General features: G+C 55.4%; 7 protein-coding genes across 7 annotated transcripts; 4 read left to right on the top strand and 3 right to left on the bottom strand.

Moving 5' to 3' along the window:
* Positions 1-66: 66 nt before the first annotated feature.
* K452DRAFT_283823 (uncharacterized protein) lies at positions 67-2,394 on the bottom strand. The gene is made up of 4 exons (XM_033539841.1): positions 2,022-2,394; positions 1,851-1,960; positions 1,621-1,777; positions 67-1,564 (listed from the first exon to the last, which is right to left on the bottom strand). Exons 1-4 carry the CDS (start codon positions 2,092-2,094, stop codon positions 348-350), a joined length of 1,557 nt encoding a protein of 518 aa, XP_033401184.1. The 5' UTR covers positions 2,095-2,394; the 3' UTR covers positions 67-347.
* Positions 2,395-2,612: 218 nt separating this feature from the next.
* K452DRAFT_264522 (uncharacterized protein) lies at positions 2,613-6,703 on the top strand. Its single transcript, XM_033538697.1, has 4 exons — positions 2,613-3,016; positions 3,075-4,701; positions 4,751-4,870; positions 4,919-6,703. The coding sequence occupies exons 1-4, from the start codon at positions 2,738-2,740 to the stop codon at positions 6,655-6,657; spliced, it is 3,765 nt and encodes a 1,254-aa protein (XP_033401185.1). The 5' UTR covers positions 2,613-2,737; the 3' UTR covers positions 6,658-6,703.
* Positions 6,704-6,815: 112 nt separating this feature from the next.
* Positions 6,816-8,317, top strand: K452DRAFT_243527 (uncharacterized protein). The gene is made up of 2 exons (XM_033537913.1): positions 6,816-6,951; positions 7,057-8,317. The coding sequence occupies exons 1-2, from the start codon at positions 6,915-6,917 to the stop codon at positions 8,070-8,072; spliced, it is 1,053 nt and encodes a 350-aa protein (XP_033401186.1). The 5' UTR covers positions 6,816-6,914; the 3' UTR covers positions 8,073-8,317.
* Positions 8,318-10,257: 1,940 nt separating this feature from the next.
* On the bottom strand, positions 10,258-12,646 carry K452DRAFT_120344 (uncharacterized protein). Its single transcript, XM_033535167.1, has 6 exons — positions 11,728-12,646; positions 11,635-11,668; positions 11,438-11,573; positions 10,896-11,260; positions 10,510-10,777; positions 10,258-10,398 (listed from the first exon to the last, which is right to left on the bottom strand). The coding sequence occupies exons 1-6, from the start codon at positions 12,467-12,469 to the stop codon at positions 10,378-10,380; spliced, it is 1,566 nt and encodes a 521-aa protein (XP_033401187.1). The 5' UTR covers positions 12,470-12,646; the 3' UTR covers positions 10,258-10,377.
* K452DRAFT_283827 (uncharacterized protein) lies at positions 12,538-15,354 on the bottom strand. Its single transcript, XM_033539842.1, has 5 exons — positions 14,514-15,354; positions 14,076-14,460; positions 13,852-14,025; positions 13,709-13,795; positions 12,538-13,644 (listed from the first exon to the last, which is right to left on the bottom strand). Exons 1-5 carry the CDS (start codon positions 15,300-15,302, stop codon positions 12,824-12,826), a joined length of 2,256 nt encoding a protein of 751 aa, XP_033401188.1. The 5' UTR covers positions 15,303-15,354; the 3' UTR covers positions 12,538-12,823.
* An 842-nt stretch (positions 15,355-16,196) lies between these two features.
* On the top strand, positions 16,197-20,258 carry K452DRAFT_120395 (uncharacterized protein). The gene is made up of 2 exons (XM_033535168.1): positions 16,197-16,353; positions 16,495-20,258. The coding sequence occupies exons 1-2, from the start codon at positions 16,336-16,338 to the stop codon at positions 19,933-19,935; spliced, it is 3,459 nt and encodes a 1,152-aa protein (XP_033401189.1). The 5' UTR covers positions 16,197-16,335; the 3' UTR covers positions 19,936-20,258.
* Positions 20,259-21,316: 1,058 nt separating this feature from the next.
* K452DRAFT_264535 (uncharacterized protein) lies at positions 21,317-23,853 on the top strand. Its single transcript, XM_033538698.1, has 4 exons — positions 21,317-21,854; positions 21,915-21,953; positions 22,017-23,414; positions 23,470-23,853. The coding sequence occupies exons 1-4, from the start codon at positions 21,682-21,684 to the stop codon at positions 23,726-23,728; spliced, it is 1,869 nt and encodes a 622-aa protein (XP_033401190.1). The 5' UTR covers positions 21,317-21,681; the 3' UTR covers positions 23,729-23,853.
* The last annotated feature ends 189 nt before the right edge of the window (positions 23,854-24,042 follow it).

A 24,042-nucleotide genomic window follows, 5' to 3' on the forward strand; every position in this document is an offset into this window, starting at 1 on the left:
GCTGAACGTGCAGCAGGCCAAGACCCCAACAAGTGCCCGGGCTTCCGCAGTAGGATTTACGGATCACCAAAAACGATTCCAATTCTGCGCTGAACCCGCGTGGGTATGGTAGGGTGCAAGAAATGCAGCGAGAGTCCTATATAATCACGCCTCGGCCTCCCAAAATTCTGACCACTTACCCTATAATAGGTAGACCACATATGGACTTTTGCCATTCTGCAAAGACGCAGCGGGCCTCCAGATCCAGAACTTCGCAAATGCCGTCAGAACAACGCCCTCTTTCTCCAAAAACACCTGATTCTCCTTGCTTTCAACAACCATAGACTCCCCAAACGCCAGTCCGGCACTTACTTCTCCTGGTCCCTTCTCCTTGCCCTCGTCTTCTTACCCTGCACCACGCCTTCTTCTTCTTCTTCCTCTTTCCCTTTGACCAAGTCTTCCGTCAACCCCCATTCCTCTTTGTCAACCCAATCCTCTCCATCGCTCATTTCGCCTACATGGCCCTCCGCGCGGCACCACTTAAGCACATACTTGCGCTTGCGATCTGCCTCCATCAATCCGTTGTACAGTTTGCGATGCTGCTTGACTACCTCTTCCTGCTTCTGAATGTATAGCAGTAACCAGTTGCGCGTTTCTTCCGCTTCGTGTGCCGGCAATCCCATGTCGCGGTCTGCGAGCACTTCGAGCGGGAAACCGAAAAGGGGGTGTATCGGCTGGGCGGATGGTGACGAGGGCGAGAAGGTGTGAGGAGAGTGGGGAGCAGAGGATGTATGCGAGTGGGCAGCATTCGCTTGCGCGCGCGTCGTCATGCGGCGCGAGGTCGGCTGGCTGCTGGTCTCGTCGGCGTCTGAAGAGCGGCGGGAGCGTGGCTCCTGACCAGCACCATCGGTCGTGCCGTTCTCCGTGTCGACCTGCATGGGGTCCTCAGGATCCTGAGCCCCTTGGTTTTGTCCATCCGGGTTCGGTATCTCGCCATTCACCGGTTGATTGTCCGTCGCTTCGGGTGCCGGTCTTGGTGCGCCATTTTCCTGCTTGTTTTGGTCACCCACGTCGTCTTGCACAAGCAACCCATCCTGGCGTGGCTCCTCTTCTGATGCTCCTGCTTCTACGGTCTCCTTGATGCCGTTTGTCGCATGGACCTCTTCAGTGGTCGTGCTGTCCTCCATCCGAGTGTCTTCATCTTGTTGCTGCGCGGTATTCTCCGCCTGGCCGGACGCAGGTCGCGGAGTTTCTATGTGTGTCTCATCCGGAGCGAGCACAGGATTCGAAGTTTGTTCCCAGCTTAAGGCGTCGAGGGAGCCCGCGGAATTTCCAGCGCCCGGCGCAACCGGAGTTTCGAGTACTTGGCGATCCCAGTCTGTCTCCAACATACCAACCGGAAACCAATTGTCATCCCCTAATAACTTCTTCATGATCCCTTTGGCACGCCAAAGATTCTTCTCCTCCCTTTGCAAACTGTCGCGGGCGTTGATCGCAAGTTCTGTCAGATGGGTGGAATAATATGGTATGGACATGGATGGATGAGTGTGCAGATCGGCGGCAGAGGTCAGAGGTGCCAACAGCTCTAAAGCAGCAACGGTCAGCGATTGTTGCCAAAGGACGTATGCGCGAACAGCCTACCTTCAAGGTGGATCTCTCCATAGGGATTGTCTTCGGCGACAGAGCCTTCCAAAGACTCATCGCTGTCATAGCCCTCGATTTCGTCGCCGTCTTCGTCGATTCGAGGTGGATTGCGAGCTACGATACGCCGCTGGTACCCGGCATGCTCGACTTTTGGCTGTATACCGACCAGGTATCGTCGTCAGCTCCGGCGCATACGAGGCGCAGACACAAAGATGGATTTATCACACCTTTTTATACACAGAGCGCCCATTATTCAGGATAGACTGGCCTCGCGGCAGCTTGCGCTTCAGCTTATGTTGAACTGAGTATGTGATTTCGGTGTCGTCGTCTTCGGACTCTGAATCGCGACTGCTTATTAGCTTACGGGAACGCAGGAAGTTTGGAAATCGAATGCGTACCATCGCCGTATCGCGCGACTGCCTTCTTCATGCCGACGATGGCTTCGGCGAAGACGTATTGTTGCCCTGCCATGGCGGCGGGGGCGGCGGCCTTCAGCAGGCCTCAGATCCAGCAGGGCGCGGGGCTGCGCAGTCGAGCTCGTTGGCGGAAGTGGAAGCTTTGACAGTGGAAAGCGGGTGGCTCGAGGTCTGAGTGCGGACCGGAAGGCTCGAGGAGGGAGTGTGCGTGTGCGGTAGTGCTCGGTGAAAGGCAACGATTGCGGAGAGAGAGAATCGGAGTTTAGGTGCGCGAGCTGCCCTCAATCGGCGAACCGGGGGACCAAGCCCCGACCGAGTCGTGCGGCAGCCTCGACCAGAGACGCTGCACACTGAAGGAATTGGGGATTGACTGTGTCCGAAGAAGTGTTCCAGATCGCCATACATAGACAGCTTAGGCAAAATGATCAGCCGTGTTCACTGGTGGCACGCACAAGGATGAGGGCGGACGACGCGGTTTTGAGCTTAGGGCTTGACTCGCTACGTCAATCTGGAGTTCCAGCAGAGCAGCTTGGTCGACCGTCGAGAGCTGGTCCTCTCAAACGCGCAATCACCCAAACATCAACATCGCGCGTCATGCCCTAGCAAACTGCGCCGTAGACCAAGCACCTCCGCATCGCACCCGAAATCCCGAACGCGTCTCCGATCTTCGTATGGCCGGCGCGAGCTGATCGCCAACCATGGACGCCTATCCTTCGCAATATGTTGAACACAATCTCCCCTTCGTCGTCGTCTCGGGCCTGGGCACAGATACATCGGAGCCTTACTTCCAGCCTCACAAACTGCTGCAGGAGCATGGCCTCAACATCGATTCGGCCATACCCACCCTCATCAACGAGCATGCTGAACAGCTGCGCCAAGAATTCCTCATCGCCGACTCTAGGCATGCGCCATGGAACGGCATAAGGTCAAGGAGCAGGGGAGATCTCATAGGATTCAAGATCAGGGCCGTCGGGAGGGTAGGTCAGGGATATCAGCAGCCGTCGACCCTTAGCATGCAGGCTTACAGAGTAGTAGCAATATACATTTCCATCCCACAAAGCGCAGCCACCTCAAAGGTCGCCTGATGAAACTCCTCCTGGGTCTCCGCCCATTGATGGCAAACATAAATGGGTTCTTCACTCGCCCATATCTCCCCTTTCTCCGGGTTCGCCTACTTTCCCCGATGGTGTTATGACGCCGTTGTGGGTGGCGAAGCACCAGAGCTACATACCGTCCGTCTTCATCTCATGCTTCGATTTCACCTCCGAGGCCGGACGCGATACTCTGAATGACAATCAATTGAAGGCCGAGATTAATCGGATCAAAAACTTGTTGGCCAATTCACATCATCCTACACGCTATGCTGTCATTTTACTCAGCGACAAAACTATAATCCAAGCTCCCGAAATCGAGGACAGGCTTGCGAACATTCGCCGCGCCACGGGCCTGGATCCGAAGAACTCTCTCTTCTTTCTACCCCCGACATCACGGGCTGAGATTGCCTCTTTTGTCCACAACGTTCTTTCTGTGTTGCAGCCCACGTGTGTCGAATATTATCGCGATCTGTCTAAACACGCGCGGCGTAAGAAAAATCGTGGTAACATACCTCCGCCAACAGCACCCCCGACAAGGGGCACCTCGCAGACATTGTCGAGTCAAGGATGGAATGTGCGGTACGACTTCAAACTCGGAGTGTTTGCTGAATTCCGGCAAGAAATGGACTCCGCATGCAGACATTACAGTGCTGCCATGGACACGCTGCTCGATGGAGATGGTGTTTTTGAGACTACGGCAAGCTGGAACCCACGGTGGGATGACACGCGTTTGCTTGCCGACACCGTTGCAGTTCGTATTATCCGATGTCTCATGTGGAACAATGGCCCAACATCCGCTGTTCAGTCATGGCAGAACTACAGGGACAGGATGCGCGATCTGGTGGATCGTCGAGGTAAGGGTTCCGCAAACTATGGTTGGCAAGCTTGGGAATCAAGATGGGCCAGGCTCATGGCCGAAATCATTCAGCGGGTAGAACCGCCAATTTTTGCTGTGGTTGAATCATCCAGGGCCAATCGGGATATGCTCATAGCTCGAGAAGACGTTCTCTTCGTGCAGCCTGAGAAGATCTTCCCTGTGGGCGAGAGGATGCCGCCATGGCAGCTGCTACACCACCCCGGCTACTGGTTCCGATTGGCAGCGGAGCGGGCAATTTCTCGTCGTACGCTCGCTGAAGACCTATCTGAAGAGGATCGGATGCCACCGGGAATGTCGCCTGCGACCCAAGTCGTAAATCGATACGGCACTTACGACACGTACCTTGTTCCTGAGCCACATGTGGAATATCCGCTGCCTGGGAAAGGAGAAGGCTTTGATCATACTGGCGAGATTGTGGATCTGTTCAATAGAGCCGTGGGAGAGTTCCATGCTCGAGGACAATACCGTCTCGTAGATAAGATACATTTTGACATGGGAAAAGAGCTTATACATGCACACAGGTATAGCAACGCATTGAGCGTACTTAAACCTTTGTGGGAAGGGATGAACTGGCGGAAAGAAGGCTGGTGGCCATTGGTGACAGAAGTTACGTGGGCGCTGCACGCGTGTGCACAGCTCTGTGGAGACGAAGAGATGATAGTCGCAACTGAGTGGGAACTGTGCAACCGTGGTAAGTCTATCTGAGCATTGACAATACTGCACAGCCTAATGGGTCACAGCGCTCCGTACGAAGCAGGGCAAAGTACACGATTTTATGAACTGTCTGGATTCGGTGAAGCATCCGGAAGAGAAGGAAATACCCAGGATTACGCTCAATGCTAACAATGTCATGTCTGCCCGTGAGTACAACTAGTCCAGGGAACACAAGCCAACACTAACCTTGATAGTTTCGGTTACGGTTATCTTTGGTGTCGCGGAGGGCCACGTTGGGGAGCCCCTACAGGCGCAGGTCGCCGTGAGGTCGAACGCCCACAAGAACTCAAAGCCAATCACAGCAAGCAAGTTTGGAATCACTTTCAAGGGCTGCATCGATACAATCGAGCTTCACCATGAGGCGAACGAGGGCGCTCAAAGCTTTACTGAAGTGACCTTAACAGAAGCTGGAGAATCGAAAGCAGGCGCCGCGCCAAGCTTCCAGGGCCAGGCTGATCTTTCCTTCCGTGCCGGGGAGGTCAAGGTATACACTTTCTCGATTCTGTTCCGGGAAGCTGGCGATATCAATCTCGAGCGTATAACAGTCGAGGTTGCAACTAGCCGATTCCATCTCGCCTGCTTTGCAAAATCTCCGAAAGGCGAATCTGCACCGCTTTGGTGGCATCCTAGCACAAAGGGTCTCAGGAACAAACGACTCATTCGCGATCCCGAAGATCCTTCGATTAAGGTCTTGCCAAAACCTCCCAAGATGGAGATTGCATTGCCAAACTTGCAGGCACAGTATTACATCAACGAGACTGTCACTCTTGCTCTGAATATTGAAAATGCTGAAGAAGAGGATACCGAGGCCGTTCTAGAAGTACGACTTCTAGACCCATCCAGCGAGCTACTGGAGTATTCCTGGCTCGCCTCGAAGGATCCTGAGGCTGAAAACAACGATAAATCTCCAAACCCTCTTGGTCACAACATAGGGATCATGGCCCCTGGATCGAAGCGAACGCACAGTATCACATTCGCGGCGCCTTCTGCCCCTGCGGCTTATACCGTAGAAGTAAAGGTGCTATACCACCTCCTCAGCGACCGCGATGTACCGATCCAGAAAATACTTTCTGGAGAGCTCATCTTCGTAGAGCCTTTCGAAGCAACGTACGATTTTGCGCCTCAAGTGCACCCAGACCCTTGGCCCAGCTTCTTCCACATTTCCGATGAACAGACCACAGAACCATCAGCCGAGAACACCGTCGACAAAGCTTTTGGTTTGTGGTCAAGGTACCTTCTGACTGTACGCGTTGGTTCGCTGGCCGAAGAAGACCTGGTCGTTCAAGATGCCGAACTGGTTGTTCACAGTGTACATGGCGGTGCCGCCTGCACTGTGGCCAAGCAGCAATTGCCTGAGCCAGAAGTCGATGTCTCGCCACAAGCTGTTCACCTCCGTGCTTTCTGGGTAGACGTGAGGAAGTTTGCCCTCGAAGACCGGAGCTCGTCGGCGCTGGAGACAAGTGTCAGTGTGAAATGGCGCCGCAAGAACCCGATCGCAGAGGAGAGTAGCAGCGACAGCGTGACGACAATTGTGGCCAAACCGCGCCTCGTCGCCGCCCACAGCGAGCCGCGGGTTCTCGCATCAGCGCGTCCGTCAACGACGGCGCCTGGTCCTGGGCTCATCCACCTTGACTACACGCTGGAGAACCCGACAATGCATTTCCTGACGTTCGACATCAGCATGGAGGCGTCGGAGGAGTTTGCCTTTAGTGGGCCGAAGCTGAGCGCGCTGCAGCTGCTACCACTCAGCCGGCAGACGGTGCGCTATAACTTGACACCGCTGGTGCGCGGGGCGTGGCTCAGTCCTAGCCTGAGGGTGCAGGACAGGTACTTCAACAAGGTGCTGAGAGTGACGCCGACGGAGGGGCTGCGGGGCGACAAGCGGACCGGGGTGGTGCAGGTGTGGGCGGACGTGGAAGAGGGGGAGGCGTGAGAGTATATCAAGCATTACGGAGTAGGTAGAAGCATGAAGCATGAAGTATATGAAGTATATGAAAAGTCGTGGCCGCAGCTCGTGCGGGCGATCGCTGCCGGGAAAAATGACGCAGACGACGGAACTGAGAGAGACTTCCGCCTTCGTCGCGCGACTCACCCGCCCACAGCTCTTCCCCAAGCCCACCATGTTCACGTAACGAACCTCGCACCTCACCGCACCCATTTCGCTCCAATTCGTTGGATGAAGCCACGGCAATGTCAGATGGCGGCCAAAAGCGCTCGTCGTCTTCCTGTAAGTCAAGTTACCTTGCTGCTACGCATCTACCTATTCGGCCGCCGCCGCCGCCAGCCAGCCAGTCAGCCCGCTGACGAGGGCATCCGTTGCCTCTCTCTGCAGTCCACTTCTTCGCAGGCCTGAGCTCGGGCATGCTCAGCGCAGTGCTGCTGCAGCCGGCAGACCTGCTCAAGACACGCGTGCAACAATCTCACAGCACGACATTGACGGCGACGCTGCGCGACATCGCGGCGGGGCCCCACCCCATCCGATCACTATGGCGGGGAACAGTGCCGTCTGCACTGCGAACGGGCTTCGGTAGCGCGTTGTACTTCAGCACGCTGAATGCACTGCGGCACAACTGGGCAAGATTGAGCATTTCAGCAGCAACGCAAGGCCGCGACCCGGCCAGCGGCAACAACGGTCTCGGTGGCGGCGGCACCCAGAGCCACTCCTCCAGCTTGATCAAGCTCTCCTCATGGGGTAACCTAGCCACCGGGGCGCTGGCCCGCGCCGGCGCCGGCTTCGTCATCATGCCCATCACCGTTATTAAGGTCCGCTTCGAGAGCAGCTACTACGCGTACCGCTCACTGTGGCACGCCGCGAGCGACATCATCTCGACGGCGGGCCCGCGCGGCTTCTTCGCCGGCTTTGGCGCCACCGCCGTGCGTGACGCGCCCTACGCTGGGCTGTACGTGCTCTTCTATGAAGAGAGTAAGCGACGGTTGAGCGCCTTCGCGGGGCAGCTGGGCGGCAAGAACGGCAATATCAATGGCAACACCACCACAATCCCCGACGCAGACGCAGACCCCACACCCACGCCCCCCGTCGTCGCGCTCAGCGGCTCCACTGCCGCTGGCATCAACTTCGCCTCCGGCGTGCTGGCGGCCTGTCTAGGCACTGCGCTCACGAACCCTTTCGACGCGATCAAGACGCGCCTGCAGCTGCTGCCGCATCGGTACAGCAATATGGGGCAGGCGGCGCGGCTGATGCTGCGCGAGGAAGGCTTCAGCAGCCTGTTTGACGGGCTGGGCATCCGCATTGCAAGGAAGGCGGTTAGTTCGGCGCTCGCGTGGACGCTGTATGAGGAGTTGATTCGGAGAGCGGAGAGGAAGTGGACGACCCAGGCGGTTCTTTAAGGTGATGTGGCTCTGGTGAGGTGAAGGAGATGATGGTGACGAGAAACGGGAATCCCTGCTCTTCATAGCCTTGTTTGTTTAGCTTTTTCTCTCTTCTAGGCTTTTGTTTTCCTCGTCCACCTTTCCATCAGACAGGGAGTGGTTATAAGTATGTATATGTATCATTATGGACGGTCAAAAAGTGAGGCGTAACGGAGGAATATTTTGGGTAGACAGAACATATACATGGAGACTACTCTGCCGAGAACAGTTTGATGTTTGGACTGGTTATTGGTGGGAGGTATTATCTACATACACAACCACGCGCGCCTCAATATACATAACCTTAAAAGGGCCTTCGTACCCACATACAAAAGCCCTTACCATCCAGATATAATCTTCTCATCTCTACGTCCCTATATCCATCTACGTACCCTTACGACTCAAGGTAAGTATAAGTTTAAGAATGCCTTTATTCCTATATATAAACTACCCTTCTATCTAGGCATAGCTCTATTTATCTCTATATATAAACTACCTCTCTATCCGGACGTAGCCTTATTCATCACTATAAATAAAATATCTCTCCGTCCAGACGTAACATCGTTTAGTATTATATAAACTATTCCTCCGTCCGGACATAGCCTATACATCTCCATATATAAACTATCCCTACGTCCAGACCTAGCATTACTCATCTCTATATCTGTACGAATAGCAATAACTATATACACCTACCTATACTTACTCGACATATGTTTACTACATCGGTATAGTCGCCTTCTTCTAGATATAAAAGTAGGTATATCTATCTAGACTTAGCACTACCCATCCCTACGCTAAACACGTACAATCGTGCCTACAGGGCTTCTTCCCATAGGTTAGAAAAATGCTTAGACCTAGGTAAGTGGGGGTGGGGAGTGGATCAGTCACCACCATAGTTGTAAGACGGGTGCAGACGTAGAAAGAAGAAGGCAAAACGAGTGAAGGTGTAGTCGATATCCGCGTCACCGGAATTCGAGAGTGGTGGGAATGAATGGCACAGCTCCATTGATCCTCAAAGACGACTGCCATTCGAGACCTCAAGCACATCCACATTAGCAAGCGCTACCTCACACAGATAGCCTCGCCACGTATATATTACCCAGATTGAACCTGATTTAATGCCTGCCTAGTCGGCTGAGAAGCAACCCACAAGCAGTGTCAACTACAGAGCGTCCTCCAATACAGAGGGAGCGCGGGCTGCTTAAGGATATATACGGCACAGAAGACGAGTAGCTAGATCCAGCAGGTACTGACGATATCAATATGGGTGAGAACACTCTATAACGTTAACTAGATTAATAGTCAGGGAGCACAGGGAGCAAAACAGTAGAAATCAAACACTAAAAAAAGAAAAGGCCCAGAAGCGCGCATAACGTCAAAACCAGTATGTTGCGAGTCTGTCTACTGTGTACACGTCCAGCCAGCATGAGCAGCGTGAGTAGCAGCAGCAGCAGTAGCAATATCACCAGCAACGGCAACAGAAACAGCAGGTTTATCTGCTCCGACTGCCGCCGCCGCCATCTTATTACCGCCACCATCACTGCCACTACTACAACCACTACCACCACCACCATCACCGCTACTAATACTACTACTACTGACTGCTTCGCCCGCTGCCATCAATATCCAACGTTGGTAGTCCCCTTCTTCCCATCGCGCCATGTTATCCAGGAGCAACAACAACAACAAAAAGGAAGAAGAAGTGTGGGTGGTGGGAATTTTCAGCGATCCAAGCTATAGGAGAAAAGCAAAAGAGAGTAGAGACAGAGTGAGATTGAGCAAGCAGAAAACAGAAAAAGAAAAAAAGAGGCTTCAAAGGACCACCGCCGCCGAGGAATGCCCATGCAAGAGAGGCCGGATTATGCAGCGTGGTCTGGCGCTTCCTCCAAGTCGATATATGGGAGGGAGAAAGAGCGCGCCCCGCATGATGCAAAGAGAAGATTTGGAAGAAGAGAACAATGGGGAAGAAGCAAAAAAAGGGAGGTATCAAATGGTGAGTGTTGTGGTTCTCGCCCGCTCGCTCGCTAGCTTTAGCTACTAGGCTGCCCGTTGCCGTTCAAGGCAGCCGGTACAGCCGGTTCGATGCAAATTTCAGGAATACACAAAAGGAAACGTGCTGTTGAGAGGTGGGCCAGAAGACAAGTGTCCAGGTCGACAACGACGTGGCGGACGGGATCGCGGTGCCTGCATGTGAGACCGGGCACTACGATGTAAAGGTGCGACACTGGGTGGCCGCAGACGCGTAGGCTCGATGCCATGCAGACGGCAGCGAGATCCAGCATCAGCGCAGCCCAATGACACTCTGTTTGAGAACGCACGAGTCAGCCCAGAATATGCAGGGACAACCCCACACTGCGTCATTGGAGGGGCAGCCCAAAAGTGAGGCAAGCAGCAACATGGGTCAAAAACTCACCATCTCAAGGGTCCAAACACGGCGGATCCACACCTTCAGGGTTCCTTCGACACCCTCGACGTCGTTGAGCTCGACGCCCTCCCACCAGCAGCGACGGGCAGGCTTCCGCCAGAAGAGCAACAGCTTCTGCGCCATGCCGACGGCGTTGCTGGTCGCCAGGTCGTTACCCTTGATGTCGGTCCGTAGCCGCGCCAGCGCGATGCTGCAGATGACGGCCTTGTTGGGCTCACCCGCACGGTGGCCCCAGCGGTCGTCGTGATTGAAACCGCTGCGAGTCATGTCAGCAGGCTGCCAGCGTGGCACGGGGGGACAAAAGAAAGACCGAGCTCATGATGCATGACATCATGAGGTGATGGGGGAGGCGGTGAGGAGTGGTCGGCACTTACCCGGCTGTCAGCATTTCGATCAAGTGCTGCTCCGTGGTCCCTGGCTCCTCGCTTTTGCGCAGTCCCGAGAAGATGCCGTCTTGCTTGAGCAGCGCCTTCCCGGCTGCGCGCTTGACCTCGATCATTTCCATCTGCTCAATCTCTCGGCGCGGTGGGATCACGTAAAAGTCCAGGTCCTCGCGCAGCACGATGATGCCTGCGCGGTCCTGCAACATGTCGCGCGCCGAGCCATGCATGGGCTCGATGGGCACTGCCTCCGCCGGGTGGTCTCCCACGAGCGTCGAGGGCGACGGCGGTGAGGCGGGGATCGTCTGCGCTACATGTCGGAAAAAGTCGAGCATGTACTGGAGCGACGTCGGGTCGTACTGAGATGGATAACGTATGTCAGACAGGTACAAAGAAGAATTGCATAGATGGAACCTCAGGGTGATTGCTTTGGAACGAAGGAGGGGCGCAAAAGCTTGGGTGATGGCATGGGTTGCACCAGCATCATCCTCGCAAGACATGTCTGGGCAGTTCGGGTCGGGCATGGGGTTACTAACGTCGACTGGGTATACGTCCGCGTCAGGGTACGAGTTCATGTGGCCATCCGGGAGCAAGCCGTTCGGGAATAGCGAGAGCAGGACGAATTCGGGAAGCGTCAGGAGCTCGTCTCTCGACAACGTGAAGCGAACGCCTCTATATGAACATTAAGAGTCAGCCGCATCTTCAAATCCTCAAAAGTCGCGCGGGAGCATACCTGAGCTCGAGCGTGATATTCTCGTCCGAACCAGCTATCGTTTTTCCGTCAGAGACTCTTTGCCTTGAAGCCAACCCTTCGGATCGCACGTACCACTCAGCGTGTTTATCGGCGGCCCTCCACCCTGAGACACCTGGGTGATGATGCTCGCGGGACCTCCTGCAGTTGCCATGACGTAGGTAAACGAGTCCAAGGGGCTGGAACCTTCGCTGTAAGGTGGGGGCGGTTCGCCGTCGTCAATGTCCTTGCTGGAAGCGCCGTCTTTTGTGTCGCGCGGTAGCGCAGCCTTGGTATCGGCAACGGTGGAAGCCGCAGCGGATGACGAGGATTCCTCGAAGGGCGGAGCGGGCGCAAAGGCCGGCGGCTGTTCTGAGGTGCTGGAAGTGACGGCAGGCTTGCTGGGATCTTGGTCGGGAGAGATGCAGTCGTCGGGTGGGAAGTAGAGCGAGGAGAAGGGAGGGGGTTGCGAGTCGGCAGCGAAGGACAGGTTGGTGGGCGTGGAAGCCTTGTCGGAGGGCAGACAGTTGTCGTGCGAGTGGGAGTTCAAATGAGCGACGGACACGGACGAACCGCTACGCGGGCGCGGTGTTTGCGACAAGGTGACGGACGGGAGGTGGTCTCGAGCGGGAGCGTCGCTGTTGCAGAGCGGAGCTTGATCTCCCCCCTGCGCCAATGCAATTGAACAAGCGCGCGGGCTGATCACGAGGCGGGTGACAGCAATGTTGACGGCTGAGGAGGGCTGCTCAGCATCAGGGAAGCACGATGGGCGGTGGTGATTGTAAGCCGGGAGCTGGCCATCGAAGCACATGTCTCCCACGCCGTGGAGGTGGCCCATCCCTGACGAATCCGGCTAGCCGCGCCGCCAAATCAGTGGGCGGCTAATCGTGCAATTATCTGTGTGATGGGCGCTTTTCTTCACCCTCGCCTTTGGACGTCCTGCCCTGCGAGCCTCGTCGTCTAGGTCATCCTCCGCGACTGACTCTCTCACGCACCCACACCACCATCGCTTCTGCCTCCGGGCCAGAGTCTGTCTGTCTGCATTGCTCTGCTCCAACGCACGGGCCGGTGGGCCTGATTGGCCGCCTGCCACCCGTTATTTTATTCCCTCGACCCCGTCTTATTTGTCTCATCCATTCGCGACGAGGCAAGGGCGGCTCCTGTCTGTCTCTATGTACCTATGTCTGTCTGTCTAGTGCTGTGCAACAACGCCCGCCTCATTCGCCTGCGCCGCAATCCTCTTCTTGTAATCCTTGACCGTCCCGTCAAAGTGCTCGACCGTTCCATGGTCGCACACCCATAGCGACGTACAGACGTTTTGCAGCATCGTCACGTCGTGAGACACCATCAAAACGCCACCCTGGAACTGCTGCAGCGCCGTCGACAGCGCGTCCATGGCCTCGATATCCAAGTGGTTCGACGGCTCGTCCAGCACGAGAATGTGCGGGTTCTGCAGCGACAGGCAGGCAAAGGCAACGCGCGACTTTTGACCACCCGACAGTAGCGCCATCTTCTGCAGACCTGTCATGCCTGTGATACCAAAGGCGCCTAGGTGGCGACGGTACTCCTCGTCCGTCTTGCCAGGGTACTTGACAGCCATGAAGCCGACTGCACTGGCGTTGAGGTCGAGTGCGTCAACATGATGTTGCGCAAAGAACCCGATACGCAGACGGGGGTTTTGAGAAATGAGACCCTTGGTTGGCTGCAGGGCACCAATGAGGAGCTTGAGCGCAGTCGTCTTGCCTGCACCGTTGGGACCAACGATACCGATACGAGAGTCCAGCTGCACATCCAAATCAACGTTCTTCAGGAGCGGCTTGTCAGGCGTGTATCCAAAGTGGACACCGCTCATCTGAATGATAGGAGGAGACAATTTCTCCACCTCGGGGAAGGAGAACTTGACAGTGTATTCGCTCTCTGGAGCCTCGAGCACAGGCATCTTTTCCAGCTTCTTGATTCTGGACTGAGCTTCGGAAGACTTGGCAGCATTGTAGCGGAACTTGTCGATGAAAGCTGTTCGCCAAAGTCAGCAACCTACAGAAAAAAACAAAAAAAACAAAGAATGACTTGTTCATACCTTGGAGATGGGCCCTCTCGCCCATCTGCTTCTCGTATTCGCGCTTGGCCGTCTTTCGCCTCTCCTCCTTTGTCGCATAGAAAGATTCTGAGCACATTCGTTAGTGTCTAGTTCGTTAGGAGTCTTCGAGTAGGGATACTCACCAAAGTTGGCACCCTTGTAGTAATCCAGGCGCTCAGAGTGCTGGTGAATAATGTCCGTAGCAACTTCGTTCAGGAAAGCTCTGTCGTGAGAGACCACGAGGACAGTACTGGGGTAGGTTTGCAGGTAGTTTGACAAGAAGGTGATCGACGGCACGTCCAACATGTTCGACGGTTCTGGAGATTGTCAGTAATGGTAAAAGAGGCAATAGTCCCGTGAGTCTTACCATCAAGCAAAAGCAAGTCGGGTTCGCAGAAGAGTGCACGCGCAAGAGCCAATCTCATTCTCCAACCACCAGAGAAGGTCTTAGTGGCATACTGCTGCCTTTCCGTAGAGAAACCCAGACCGAACAAGATGCTAGCAGCTCTGGATTCAGCCTTGTCGGACTCCATTTCAGACAGCTTCGAATGAATGTCACTTAGGGTGATGTCGAGGCCTTCACGTTGATGATCAAGCTTGGCAGCATCAGCCGAGGTGTCGGCTATAGTAGACCTCTTCTCCTCTAGCTCGGCAAGTTCCTTGGAGATCTTTTCTTGCTCCTTGAGCAGGTGCTTGCGCCAAACATCGGCATCCAGCACAGCCTGCAAAGCTGGCGTATCATCACCGGCAATCTGGGACACTGTTAATGGTTTCCACGACGAATAGTCACACAGAACAGACTTACCTCTTGCTCGACGTGAAGAATGGAGATATGCGTGGGGACCGCGACCTCTCTTTTACTCAATGCACGAAGCAGAGTAGATTTGCCAATACCGTTCTGACCAACGAGACCATATCTGCGGCCGTACGCCAAGGTCAGGTTGGTGTCGGTAAGAATTCTCTTACCACCAATAGATACATCGATGCCATCGACCTTGATATCCTTGCTCTTTTGAGCGTTCTCGGAGCCCAACTGGAGAGGGTTGACCTTCATGAAGAACTCTTCGTAGGACTCGGTCTCATCGGGCAGATCAAGCAGGCGGGAAGCCTCATATTCGACGGTCCTCATAACCTTCTTCTCCTGCTTGGCACGAATCTTGCGCTCAGCCTTTTCGAGCTTCTTACGATCAACCTTGGACTCGACCTTTCTGGTGTTGGCCGACTCCAGATCGACGCCACCGCTGGCCAAGCCCAAGGTGGTGGAGATGTTGCGCTGAGAGCCGACATTGATGGCCTGGTCCAGCTTCTTGGCCGAGGGAGCCAACTGGCGCCTCTCGCCGTCAATGCCGGTGTTCAGCTTGGCAACAAACCTGTCGACGAGGTTGGTGATGGTGGCCTCACTCTGGGCAGTTAGATCACCTGACGCAGAGACAAGCAGGGCGGTAATGGTCGCGGCAGCGTCGGCCAAGGGCGAGGGCGCGCTGGGGTCAGCGTCGGGCTGAAACGAGTTGGCGGCATGCTGGAGGTAGCCGGCACTGTATTCCGACAGAACCGGGTCAATGTGAGGGATCTGAGCGCGGATTTCAGCCTCCATTGCGTGCGATGCGGAGAAAGCGTGTTTTGTGCAAAGGCAGTGTCGTCGAGGTCGGATGAGGTGCAGAGGCTGTGGCGCTGGCCGAAGCTTTAGGCGGGGAAAAAGACGGCCGGGGTGCTGATTGGGCGCGCGCGCGTCTGGACAAGCAGGGGAGGCACAGGAGGCTGACAGCAACAACAACGAAGAGCGAGGCAGCAGTGCTTGATGACCGCAAGCGTGTATCAGGACGTCTGGTTCAGGCCGAAAGAGTCAGAGCGGGCCGTGATCCTGGACGGCAATGACCGAGAGATTTCCTTTTTCCAGAAGCAAGGCTTAGGCGATCGCGATGATGAGCTGTACCGGTGGGTCGCTAAGATCCGCGTGTGGCCGTGTTTGATCAGCCAGATGCGCCGTGGAAGCAAGGCAATCTGAAGGCTCACATGGGTCCCCGCCGCAGGCTTGCCGTTTCTCGTGGCACCCGGCTGGTTCGGGAGGGTACAGCGCTTGCCTGTGCCGCAGCCCAGCCTCAGGCCGCGCGCTCGATTGGCGGTGCGCGGCGATTGGCATAGCTTGCAACGCCAGCCCCCCTCTCTCGTCCAACGGCTGGCTGACAGGGCGCACGCTGGCGCTAAAGCTGCTGCGAGGGGCATGAGACAGGAACATCCTCTCCAGCGAGCGCTGTGCGACTGTGTCCGTCGCCACGCTACATACACGGCCGGGCGCCAGCTAAGGGAATGAGAGGGCAGCACAGGCCGGCGGCGCTAGTCGTGTGTTGACATTCTCCAGACGGCCCATCCATGGCCTTGGCTCGCTTGCAAGTTGCGAGGGCGGCCTGGGATCTCAGTCCGCTGTAGATCATCCAGGCCTTTCCACTTCCATCATCCGTTTTAGTAGCCCGTCCCGGCCAACTCACTGCGCTCCCGTATGACAGCGTCTCCACCGTCCTCGCCTTCTCTGCTGCTCCACGCCATGCCATAATGACCGCGCCCCGCGCCGTCACGAGTCGACTTACTCCCGTGCCTTGCAGCTGGAGGCGGCTCACTCACCAAGAAGCATGAAAACTGTACCCACGGTAACCCAAGCCCACCTCTTTCTTGCCCAGCCCCCCCGCGCACTGAGACGTTGATCGCCTCAAGTAAACACTCTTTTTCTGCTCCGCTCCACAGCGCCCCAGAGCCCGCTGACGTTATTATTATTTTTTTCTGTGCTCCAGCTGTGTGCTTCTGCCACTGTTGTTGGCGTATCCACGGCCGGACTCGCTATCGGCCGTCCAGATCCCCCTCCTCCTCTTCCTCCCCCTCCGCCAACTGCTTTCCCCCCAGCCAGTCGCTCCCGACTCGACCGCGCGCCCAGGTCCCGGCCCCACACCTCCTACGCCGTGCCAGACTCTTGCCCGCTCAATCCAGACGGCGCATCCAACTCGCGCCCAAACAATGAGCGCCCCTCATCCATGCTTCGAAGACCAAGACGAATGACCGTCGAGGGTGCCGGTTCTCAATTGCACTCTGTTATGGACAATGGAAATGGAAGAAGATCAGTCGTCGAGGATCAGGCGGGTTTTGAGGTGCCGGACAACAGCTTGCGAGCACGCCCCTCGTGGGTCAAGCGCCTGTCCATCGTGTCACTTTCGCAGGCCTCCACTCGCACCAGCAACGCAAGTCCTCTTCCCCCGTCCCCGGGCTTTCCACCGTATGCAAATGGCTCCATGCCTCTCTCCCACGATGGATCCACCGTTTCAATGATTGGAAATGCACCCCCGCCGCCTCTACCGTCCAACAAGCTTGTCAAACACTCGAATCCCGCGCGCAACACCGACGGCTCCGAACAGCAGACTGCTCGCTCGAAACGGTCGACTTTGCGCAGACCTACCACGAGCCATCAGCGATCAGCGACCCTTCAGCAGCGGCCCACGTTCCTGAACTCGCTCGCAGATCGCTTCGAGTATTACGGAGGGAATCCTTTCTCCCGCGAGGGTTCTGATGGCAGCTGGCGGCAGTACTTTACCCCAAAGGTGAAAGGTCAAGGAAGAAGGCGTGGATTGTCTGGCTCTGGAGACGCAAAGATACTTACACGGATCATTCCGAACGAGAAGCATCAGCCAACCTTAATCCTGGCAAACGCAGTGGCTGCCCCAACCCTGGAAATGGAGGATTCGGCCAGTCAGCTGGGGGAGGACGACAGCGATTATGCATTTAGTCGGCCTCAAACGCCCGCCTACTTGAACGCTGTGCCACTTGGCCCCACACCCCTCGCTTTCCCCGACAACCCCGCAGATGCTCCCTCACGCAACGACGGGGCAACGGTGGACGGACGAACACGACACTCTTTCTCTATTAGTGACATTTTTGGAACACTCCCAAATTCGAAGAAATCACGAGACAGACGGTCTTTCCCTGTTAGCAGACTCATCCGCAGAGACAGCAAGAAGATCGCAAACGTTTCCATCACCCCCATCGGCCATGACAATGGCACGATGGCAGAGGGTATTTCAGAACGGCCTCCATTCCACCGGCGCGACACGAGCGATCCCATCATCTGTCGCGAAATCTATACTTCACACAGCAGCCACACTGGCAGCAATGCTGACATCAGCTTCGGCGAATCAAGCCGTCCGCTGTCGTCGCCAATGCCAGATTCGCGCACGGTGTCATTAGACATTTCGAGTTTTGTCCCTTCCAGAGAACCCTCGCAATCTGCATCGCAATCAGAATCACTACTCCCGTCCCCGCAAGGACACATGTCGCCCAGCGCACGACCCCTCAGCCACCGTCCAGCATCACCGTCTGGTGCTCCCATTCGCCCGTCTCGCTATTCCATGACACCTTCAGAGCAAACCTCCACTCTCGTCGGGTCTGACAGCGAAACACGCGGCCTAGGTTCCGGAGACGATGAAGATTTTGATTTCCAAAGCGACACTCTTTTCGATTCTCTTCGCACGAGAGGCACAAGGGCTTCATCTGGTGCACGTGGACCGCGGATCGAAACGATATTTGATGAGTCGCCTCCCCAGCTCAAACGTAAACTTTCGTCATTGCGAGACCTTCTTCCGAAAGGTTCATTTCCTGAACCAGACAAGCTCTCAGTTGCTGAAGAGGAGGAGAGTCTTTCCACTCCAATTCGAAACAAAAACGATAGGAGTACCACTGGCTCGCCTACCCCGAGAAACAAGAGCAATGTTGGATTTTCTGCAGAAATCCCCTCTTCCCCGCCCAAACCACTTAGTCTGGGTACTCTGGAGTGGGACAATGCGGCGGACGAGGACGATGAAGGCGGTCGGTGGTCGTTTGACAATGAAAGTGACTGGGACGCCCGAGAAGAGCGAGCATCAAGTATGCAGTTTGCCACGCCACTGTCCCTTAAACGCAACAACCCGGTCGTCTTAGGGTCAAGCCCGATCTCGATGGTCACTGCGCGGAACCTGGCGACAGACCACCTAGACAAAGATGCTAGAAGTAGCATCTTTGATTGGTCTGAGCCTGCAGCTGACATGAGCTCAGGCACTCGTACGCCTCCCCGGCCAAAGACAGTTCATGGCAAAAAGGATGCTAATGCGAGAGGGAGTCGGTCAGCTGGCCGTCGTGTCCCCAGCGGATTGCACGCTCGAAGCCAAAGCGTTCCAGTCGTTCCGGACGTTGATGGCAAGCGCAACCCCCCAATCACCAACAAGTTTGGAACATGGGGCGTAGGCAGCAAAGGCGTCACTGAGGATTGGAATGACGACTTCGATTTTTCCGCATGTCCAGAGGGCGACGAAAATGAAGAGTCTGGGCTTGGAAGTTTGACCATGGTTGTTCCCAACAATATTAGGGAGCAACAGAACAATGTGCTCGCCAATATTGAGCTTCTCAGGGAATGGGGACTTCTAATTGAAGAGCTTAAGGAACTTCGCTCACGCGCTGGAGTTTTGGACATTCTCGACGGTCAATTTACAGGCATGTGGCAAGAGGTGGATGCAATGGTTGACTTGGCGGACCAGGAAGCCGACGAACCACCCATGATTCCACGACTTTCTCGTGCTTCATCACCCAGCTTTGATGTCGGTGCCTTTGATGAAGATCCTGCGGCTGCGCCATCTCTCAACTGCCAGAAAAGCTTCTCTGTGCTACGGGCGCGGCGAGAGAGTTTTGGCAATGGCGGGTCGCCTGCCCTTTCTCAGAGTGCTCGCAGCGGAAGGCGAAAATCGATTCTGGGTCTAACCGAGGACATTTTTAGCTGCCCTTCCACGGATACGCCAACGTCGCAAGATGTGCCGCCTCTCGCAAACCGTCCCCGGAAAAATTCAGAAGCCATTGCTCGCTCCGTCATTGAGGCGCTGCAGAATCGCAAGAACGGCCCCAATCCTCTCTCACCGCAGTCTGCTACCCCAGCAAAGAAACTTCCTTTCGATACGGCTACTTTAAAGCACATCGTTCCTTACGTCAGTGGGCTCACGCGAAGGGCGAAAGAGGCGGTACGGGAGACCGAGCACCTCTATTCAAGCCCCATCGCGAGCCCTATATACCCCGACCCTACCTTGAACATTTTCAAGGACCAGGTCGACGGATCACCCTCCTCCCGCAGGAGCCGACTTTCTCGTTTCGAACTTTCCACTGAAAACCTCCAATCCAAAGAAAACGAATTGGTCACGCCGATGAAGTTAATGACGGTTATGTGAAAAATCAGTGGGACGACTCGCCGGTGACATGGGCCCTTCCTTGCTCATGTCTCCTCATCACACCCCAATCACGTCATGGCTTCCTGCAAATGGAGCTCTGATGATTGTGGGCAAGAAAGATTCTTTTTTTGGCTAGTTTAGATGGCGCGTTCAGGCCACAATACCCACATTCCGACGGAACGTTCACTTGTACTTATTCTCTTGATTTTCCTCTAGGCGCCTTTCGGAGCATTTGAGCGGGTTTTTACTATGGCATGTCTTTTCCCTTGTCTTCTCGCAGCATTAACTGGGTCTGTCTCTGGAAGGCCGGTCCGGTGTAACTTTAGGGCAAAAGCATCGGCGCGCCAGGATCGTCTTTCCGTTTTTATTTTCTTAAGTCAAACACTTTTCCTTGCGGTAATGGCAGAGGCATTGGGAAATGGTACAATCTTGCTGCGTTTCTTTGATTTTTGGGACGGAAGCAATTGCATTGAGCGCAATCTGCGTTATGGCATGAGACCAAGAGGCGTGTGTTAGTGCACGAAATAAGGTCTTGGATTCACAATCCAAAGCAAGTTCTCTCTTTTCTCCCGGTTTTCCTGCTTCTGCTTTGGTTTGGGATAGAAGGGCAGGGATGATGGGTCTGGACGGCGTTCGAGGCCACCAATGATTGAGAGCTCGACCATGCAGGAAGCATATAGGTATGCAATACGCAATAGAGCAGGTTACCTAGGCCACGCGCAAACATCCGTCGTCTGGGACCATTTCTGCACCCTCGCACCAGGTGAATCGTTGCCCAAGGAACGGGACTGTAACGCAACGGGGGCTGGGGCAACGAGACCCGGTTGGAGCGGATTGCGAGATATCAAAAGGAAAAACGGGCGTCATCCGCAGACAGCCGTTAGTTTAGCTGAGGATCCCGGATCGTTTCAGACGATCCCCGGGGCGTTGCCATTTTTACACACCGCGCGTTCGGGATGCGCCAGTTTTGTGTTTTGCAGGCCCCCTGCCGCTGCTGCAGTGCTTGGTGCTTGCCGCTCCTTGTCGGTGGGCCGCCGCTCATCATCATGATGCAGACGCCGTCGCAGCAAGGCGCCGCAAAGGGTATATCCTCCGGTCCCCGCCCGTTCAGACTCCGGTGGAGCTCTGCGCCCCGCATAGCTATCGCGAGGGGTTGCGGGGGCGATAGGATAACGACTACACGCATTCCTGTCAATAGCCGAGTCTCGAGACGTTTTACGTGGAGCACAAAGGGCACACCCGCTGGCGACGTCGGCGGATCCCCACAAGCAGCATCCGCGCAAAGCTTGAGTGCTCCAAGAGGGCAAGTGCATAGCCGATGTTGAACGACATTGCACGCACTCGGCAATCCACTCACTCCACCTTGGTTCCAGCTCCGCCTCCTGCCCCCAACTTTACTCCGCATTTCGCAGCCGCATCCCCTCGTGGGCCGTGGCCAAGCCGCCGCGGCCGCTATGCTGTACCGCCCCAATCCAGGATCCGAATGAGTGATCTCTGGCCTTCTGGGCCGCCGCCTCGTAGATAATCATACCGGAGAGCTTCGGAGCCGCATGTCCTGATAGGAGAGGTGGGCAGATGGGGCCCGCTTGCAGTATTGCGGACGCGGTTGGGGTCGCACGTAAACTAAGCCACTGGTTACCTCGGGCAGCTGCCTCTCCTCCCTTCCGCTCCCGCTCATCTCGAAAGACCCAGATTTAACTCTCTCTTCCTTCTCGGTCTTGCTACTGCGCTTGATATATCGAAGACATGCGTGAAGCCATTCGCAGAGCCAACGGATACGGCAAAGATGCCTACACGTACTACCCCGTCGTCATTATCGGCGCGGGCGAGTCCGGCATAGCCATGGGCTGCAGGCTCAAGGAGGTGCTGGGATTCGATCAGTTCCGCATCTTTGAGAGGCAGGGAGGGATCGGTGGCACGTAAGAGCCTTGATCGCGCATACGGCTTCGCCCTTAGCTTGGTGGCTGACTAGTGGGCAGTTGGTGGATCAACAGATACCCTGGCGTTTCCTGCGACGTGTGAGTTTATTGACGCTACCGAGGACCTTATAGTGCATGACGCAGCTAAATCTTGTGGGACAGGCCAGCCATATTCTACTCCTTCTCTTTCTCGCCGAACCTCCAGTGGTCAAAGTTCTTCCCGTCCGGCGAGGAAATTGTGCAATATCTGCATCGCGTCTGCGAGAAGTATGCCATCACCGACAAGGTCCAGGTTAACACCGACGTCATGGGCTGTCGATGGCTCGAAGACGAGCAGCTATGGGAGGTTGAACTCCGGTACATGGCCCAAGGCTTAGGCGACCTAGGCGTGAAAGATCGGGACCGTATCATAGGAGAGAAAGGTGAGAGCAGCGTGTATGTGGGCCATGAGTTTGTGAGGGCCAAGATTGTACTGAGCGCTGTTGGCGGCCTTGTCGAACCTCGAGGGTGGCCAGACAATATCCCTGGGAAGGAGAGGTTTCAGGGCTCGATTTTCCACTCAGCCAGATGGGACCACAATTTCGATATCAGAGACAAAGACGTTGTCGTTGTCGGGACTGGCTGTAGCGCCGCCCAGTTTGTGCCTCAGCTTACGACAACCCATGGTGCCAAGTCTGTCACTCAGCTCATGCGCTCGCCACCATGGGTTGTTCCTCGTCCAACGCCTCCATTCGGTGACGCTTGGTGGAATAAGTGGAGCCCGTTTCTTTTTTCCACGGTTCCCGTAACAAACAAGTTCTTCCGGACTCTCATCGCCGCTGGCGCCGAATATGACATGCGCCTTTTCCACATGGGCGAATGGAGCGCAAAGGAGAGAAGTAAAGTCGAAGGAGAATCGTTGAAGCACTTGAAGAAGGTGGTTCCGGAGAAGTATCACGAGATCCTCACTCCCGACTATGGGATTGGTTGCAAGAGACGCATCTACGACGCCTCATGGCTCCCGTTGCTGCAAGATCCAAAGGTCGAGCTCACGACGCAGCCGTTGACAAGCGTGCAGGAGCGTAGCGTAACCATCGGCCCAGGTCGTGCCTATCCTAAACTCGACGTTGCAGACTCGAAAGCGCCGACGGCACAGAGAGAGGTTCCGGCAGACGCCATAATCCTTGCGAACGGATTTGATGTCACCAGATGGCTACACCCACTGAAAGTTGTCGGGAAGGGCGGTAAAGATCTTGTCGAACTGATGGAGGAACGCGGCGGGCCGCAAGCCTACCAAGGCACGGCAATGGACGGCTTCCCCAATTTCTTCATCATATTCGGCCCCAATACTGCTACCGGACACACCTCCGTCATCATGGCAACGGAGAACATGGTCAACTATGCGCTGAAGTTCGTCAAGCCGATCTTGGATGGAGATGCAACCACGGTTGAAGTCAAGAAGGAGGCGGAAGTAGCCTTTACGCAGGATCTCCAGAAGAGCCTCAAGAACAGGGTTTGGAACGACGGATGTAATAGCTGGTACGTTGACAAGACGACCGGTTGGAACTCGACTGTCTATCCGTAAGTTGTGCCCTATTGAACGACTAGAGTGCTCGTTACTGACTCTATCATACAGCTACACCCAGATCTGGTTTATGCTCAGATGCATGTTCCCAGCATGGTGGGATTGGAAGATCGAGTACACTCGCAAGGGGCTACTGAAGCTGTACGTACAGAGAGGTCTTCGTCTGGCTGCCATGGTGGTTGTTGTGCTTGGGGTTGTCAAAGCACGCCAGAGGAAACTTGGACTCTTTGGCGTACTGTCTGAAGCGATGAACATGGCGAGGGGCATCGGAGGGCGGTTCATCAGTGCTTTAAGGGTGACCTCGTTGTGAGTTGGGGCATGACTGGCTCGGCATAGCGTAGAGAAGATTGGTGTTGGACTGGATGGCGGATCAACGCCTCAGCATGTGAAAGTTTAGCAGCACATGGTGAATGCGAGCAACGTGAGGTTACAGCTATACCTATATATGGACCGATTGCAAGTCCTGACGTTGGAGGACCCTGAACATGTCATCGGAAAAGGTCCGACCAATGACGCTGACCGTCTTCCCCGCAATCGACGGAGCCAAACTCCAACTCCCGGAGGAGATCAGTCAAGTCGGCCACACCCCAAGACGCGCGCAATGCATCCCAACACCTGACGCCC

The sequence above is a fragment of the Aplosporella prunicola genome (assembly GCF_010093885.1).
Source record: "Aplosporella prunicola CBS 121167 unplaced genomic scaffold K452scaffold_4, whole genome shotgun sequence".
Taxonomy (NCBI): Eukaryota; Fungi; Ascomycota; class Dothideomycetes; order Botryosphaeriales; family Aplosporellaceae; genus Aplosporella; species Aplosporella prunicola.

Excerpts from the sequence above, each read along its gene's own strand:
- K452DRAFT_283823 (XM_033539841.1), bottom strand. The coding sequence starts at position 2,094 with ATGGCAGGGCAACAATACGTCTTCGCCGAAGCCATCGTCGGCATGAAG. Across the intron at positions 1,778-1,850 it reads GGCGCTCTGTGTATAAAAAG|CCAAAAGTCGAGCATGCCGG; the intron begins GTGTGATAAATC and ends GTCGGTATACAG. Across the intron at positions 1,565-1,620 it reads TGGAGAGATCCACCTTGAAG|AGCTGTTGGCACCTCTGACC; the intron begins GTAGGCTGTTCG and ends TTGCTGCTTTAG.
- K452DRAFT_264522 (XM_033538697.1), top strand. The coding sequence starts at position 2,738 with ATGGACGCCTATCCTTCGCAATATGTTGAACACAATCTCCCCTTCGTC. Across the intron at positions 3,017-3,074 it reads AGATCAGGGCCGTCGGGAGG|CAATATACATTTCCATCCCA; the intron begins GTAGGTCAGGGA and ends ACAGAGTAGTAG. Across the intron at positions 4,702-4,750 it reads GTGGGAACTGTGCAACCGTG|CGCTCCGTACGAAGCAGGGC; the intron begins GTAAGTCTATCT and ends AATGGGTCACAG.
- K452DRAFT_243527 (XM_033537913.1), top strand. The coding sequence starts at position 6,915 with ATGTCAGATGGCGGCCAAAAGCGCTCGTCGTCTTCCT. Across the intron at positions 6,952-7,056 it reads AAAGCGCTCGTCGTCTTCCT|TCCACTTCTTCGCAGGCCTG; the intron begins GTAAGTCAAGTT and ends CTCTCTCTGCAG.
- K452DRAFT_120344 (XM_033535167.1), bottom strand. The coding sequence starts at position 12,469 with ATGGGCCACCTCCACGGCGTGGGAGACATGTGCTTCGATGGCCAGCTC. Across the intron at positions 11,574-11,634 it reads AATATCACGCTCGAGCTCAG|AGGCGTTCGCTTCACGTTGT; the intron begins GTATGCTCCCGC and ends ATGTTCATATAG. Across the intron at positions 10,399-10,509 it reads GTGTTTGGACCCTTGAGATG|AGTGTCATTGGGCTGCGCTG; the intron begins GTGAGTTTTTGA and ends GTTCTCAAACAG.
- K452DRAFT_283827 (XM_033539842.1), bottom strand. The coding sequence starts at position 15,302 with ATGGAGGCTGAAATCCGCGCTCAGATCCCTCACATTGACCCGGTTCTG. Across the intron at positions 14,026-14,075 it reads CGACTTGCTTTTGCTTGATG|AACCGTCGAACATGTTGGAC; the intron begins GTAAGACTCACG and ends GACAATCTCCAG. Across the intron at positions 13,796-13,851 it reads CTACAAGGGTGCCAACTTTG|AATCTTTCTATGCGACAAAG; the intron begins GTGAGTATCCCT and ends GAATGTGCTCAG.
- K452DRAFT_264535 (XM_033538698.1), top strand. The coding sequence starts at position 21,682 with ATGCGTGAAGCCATTCGCAGAGCCAACGGATACGGCAAAGATGCCTAC. Across the intron at positions 21,855-21,914 it reads CAGGGAGGGATCGGTGGCAC|TTGGTGGATCAACAGATACC; the intron begins GTAAGAGCCTTG and ends ACTAGTGGGCAG. Across the intron at positions 21,954-22,016 it reads CCTGGCGTTTCCTGCGACGT|GCCAGCCATATTCTACTCCT; the intron begins GTGAGTTTATTG and ends CTTGTGGGACAG.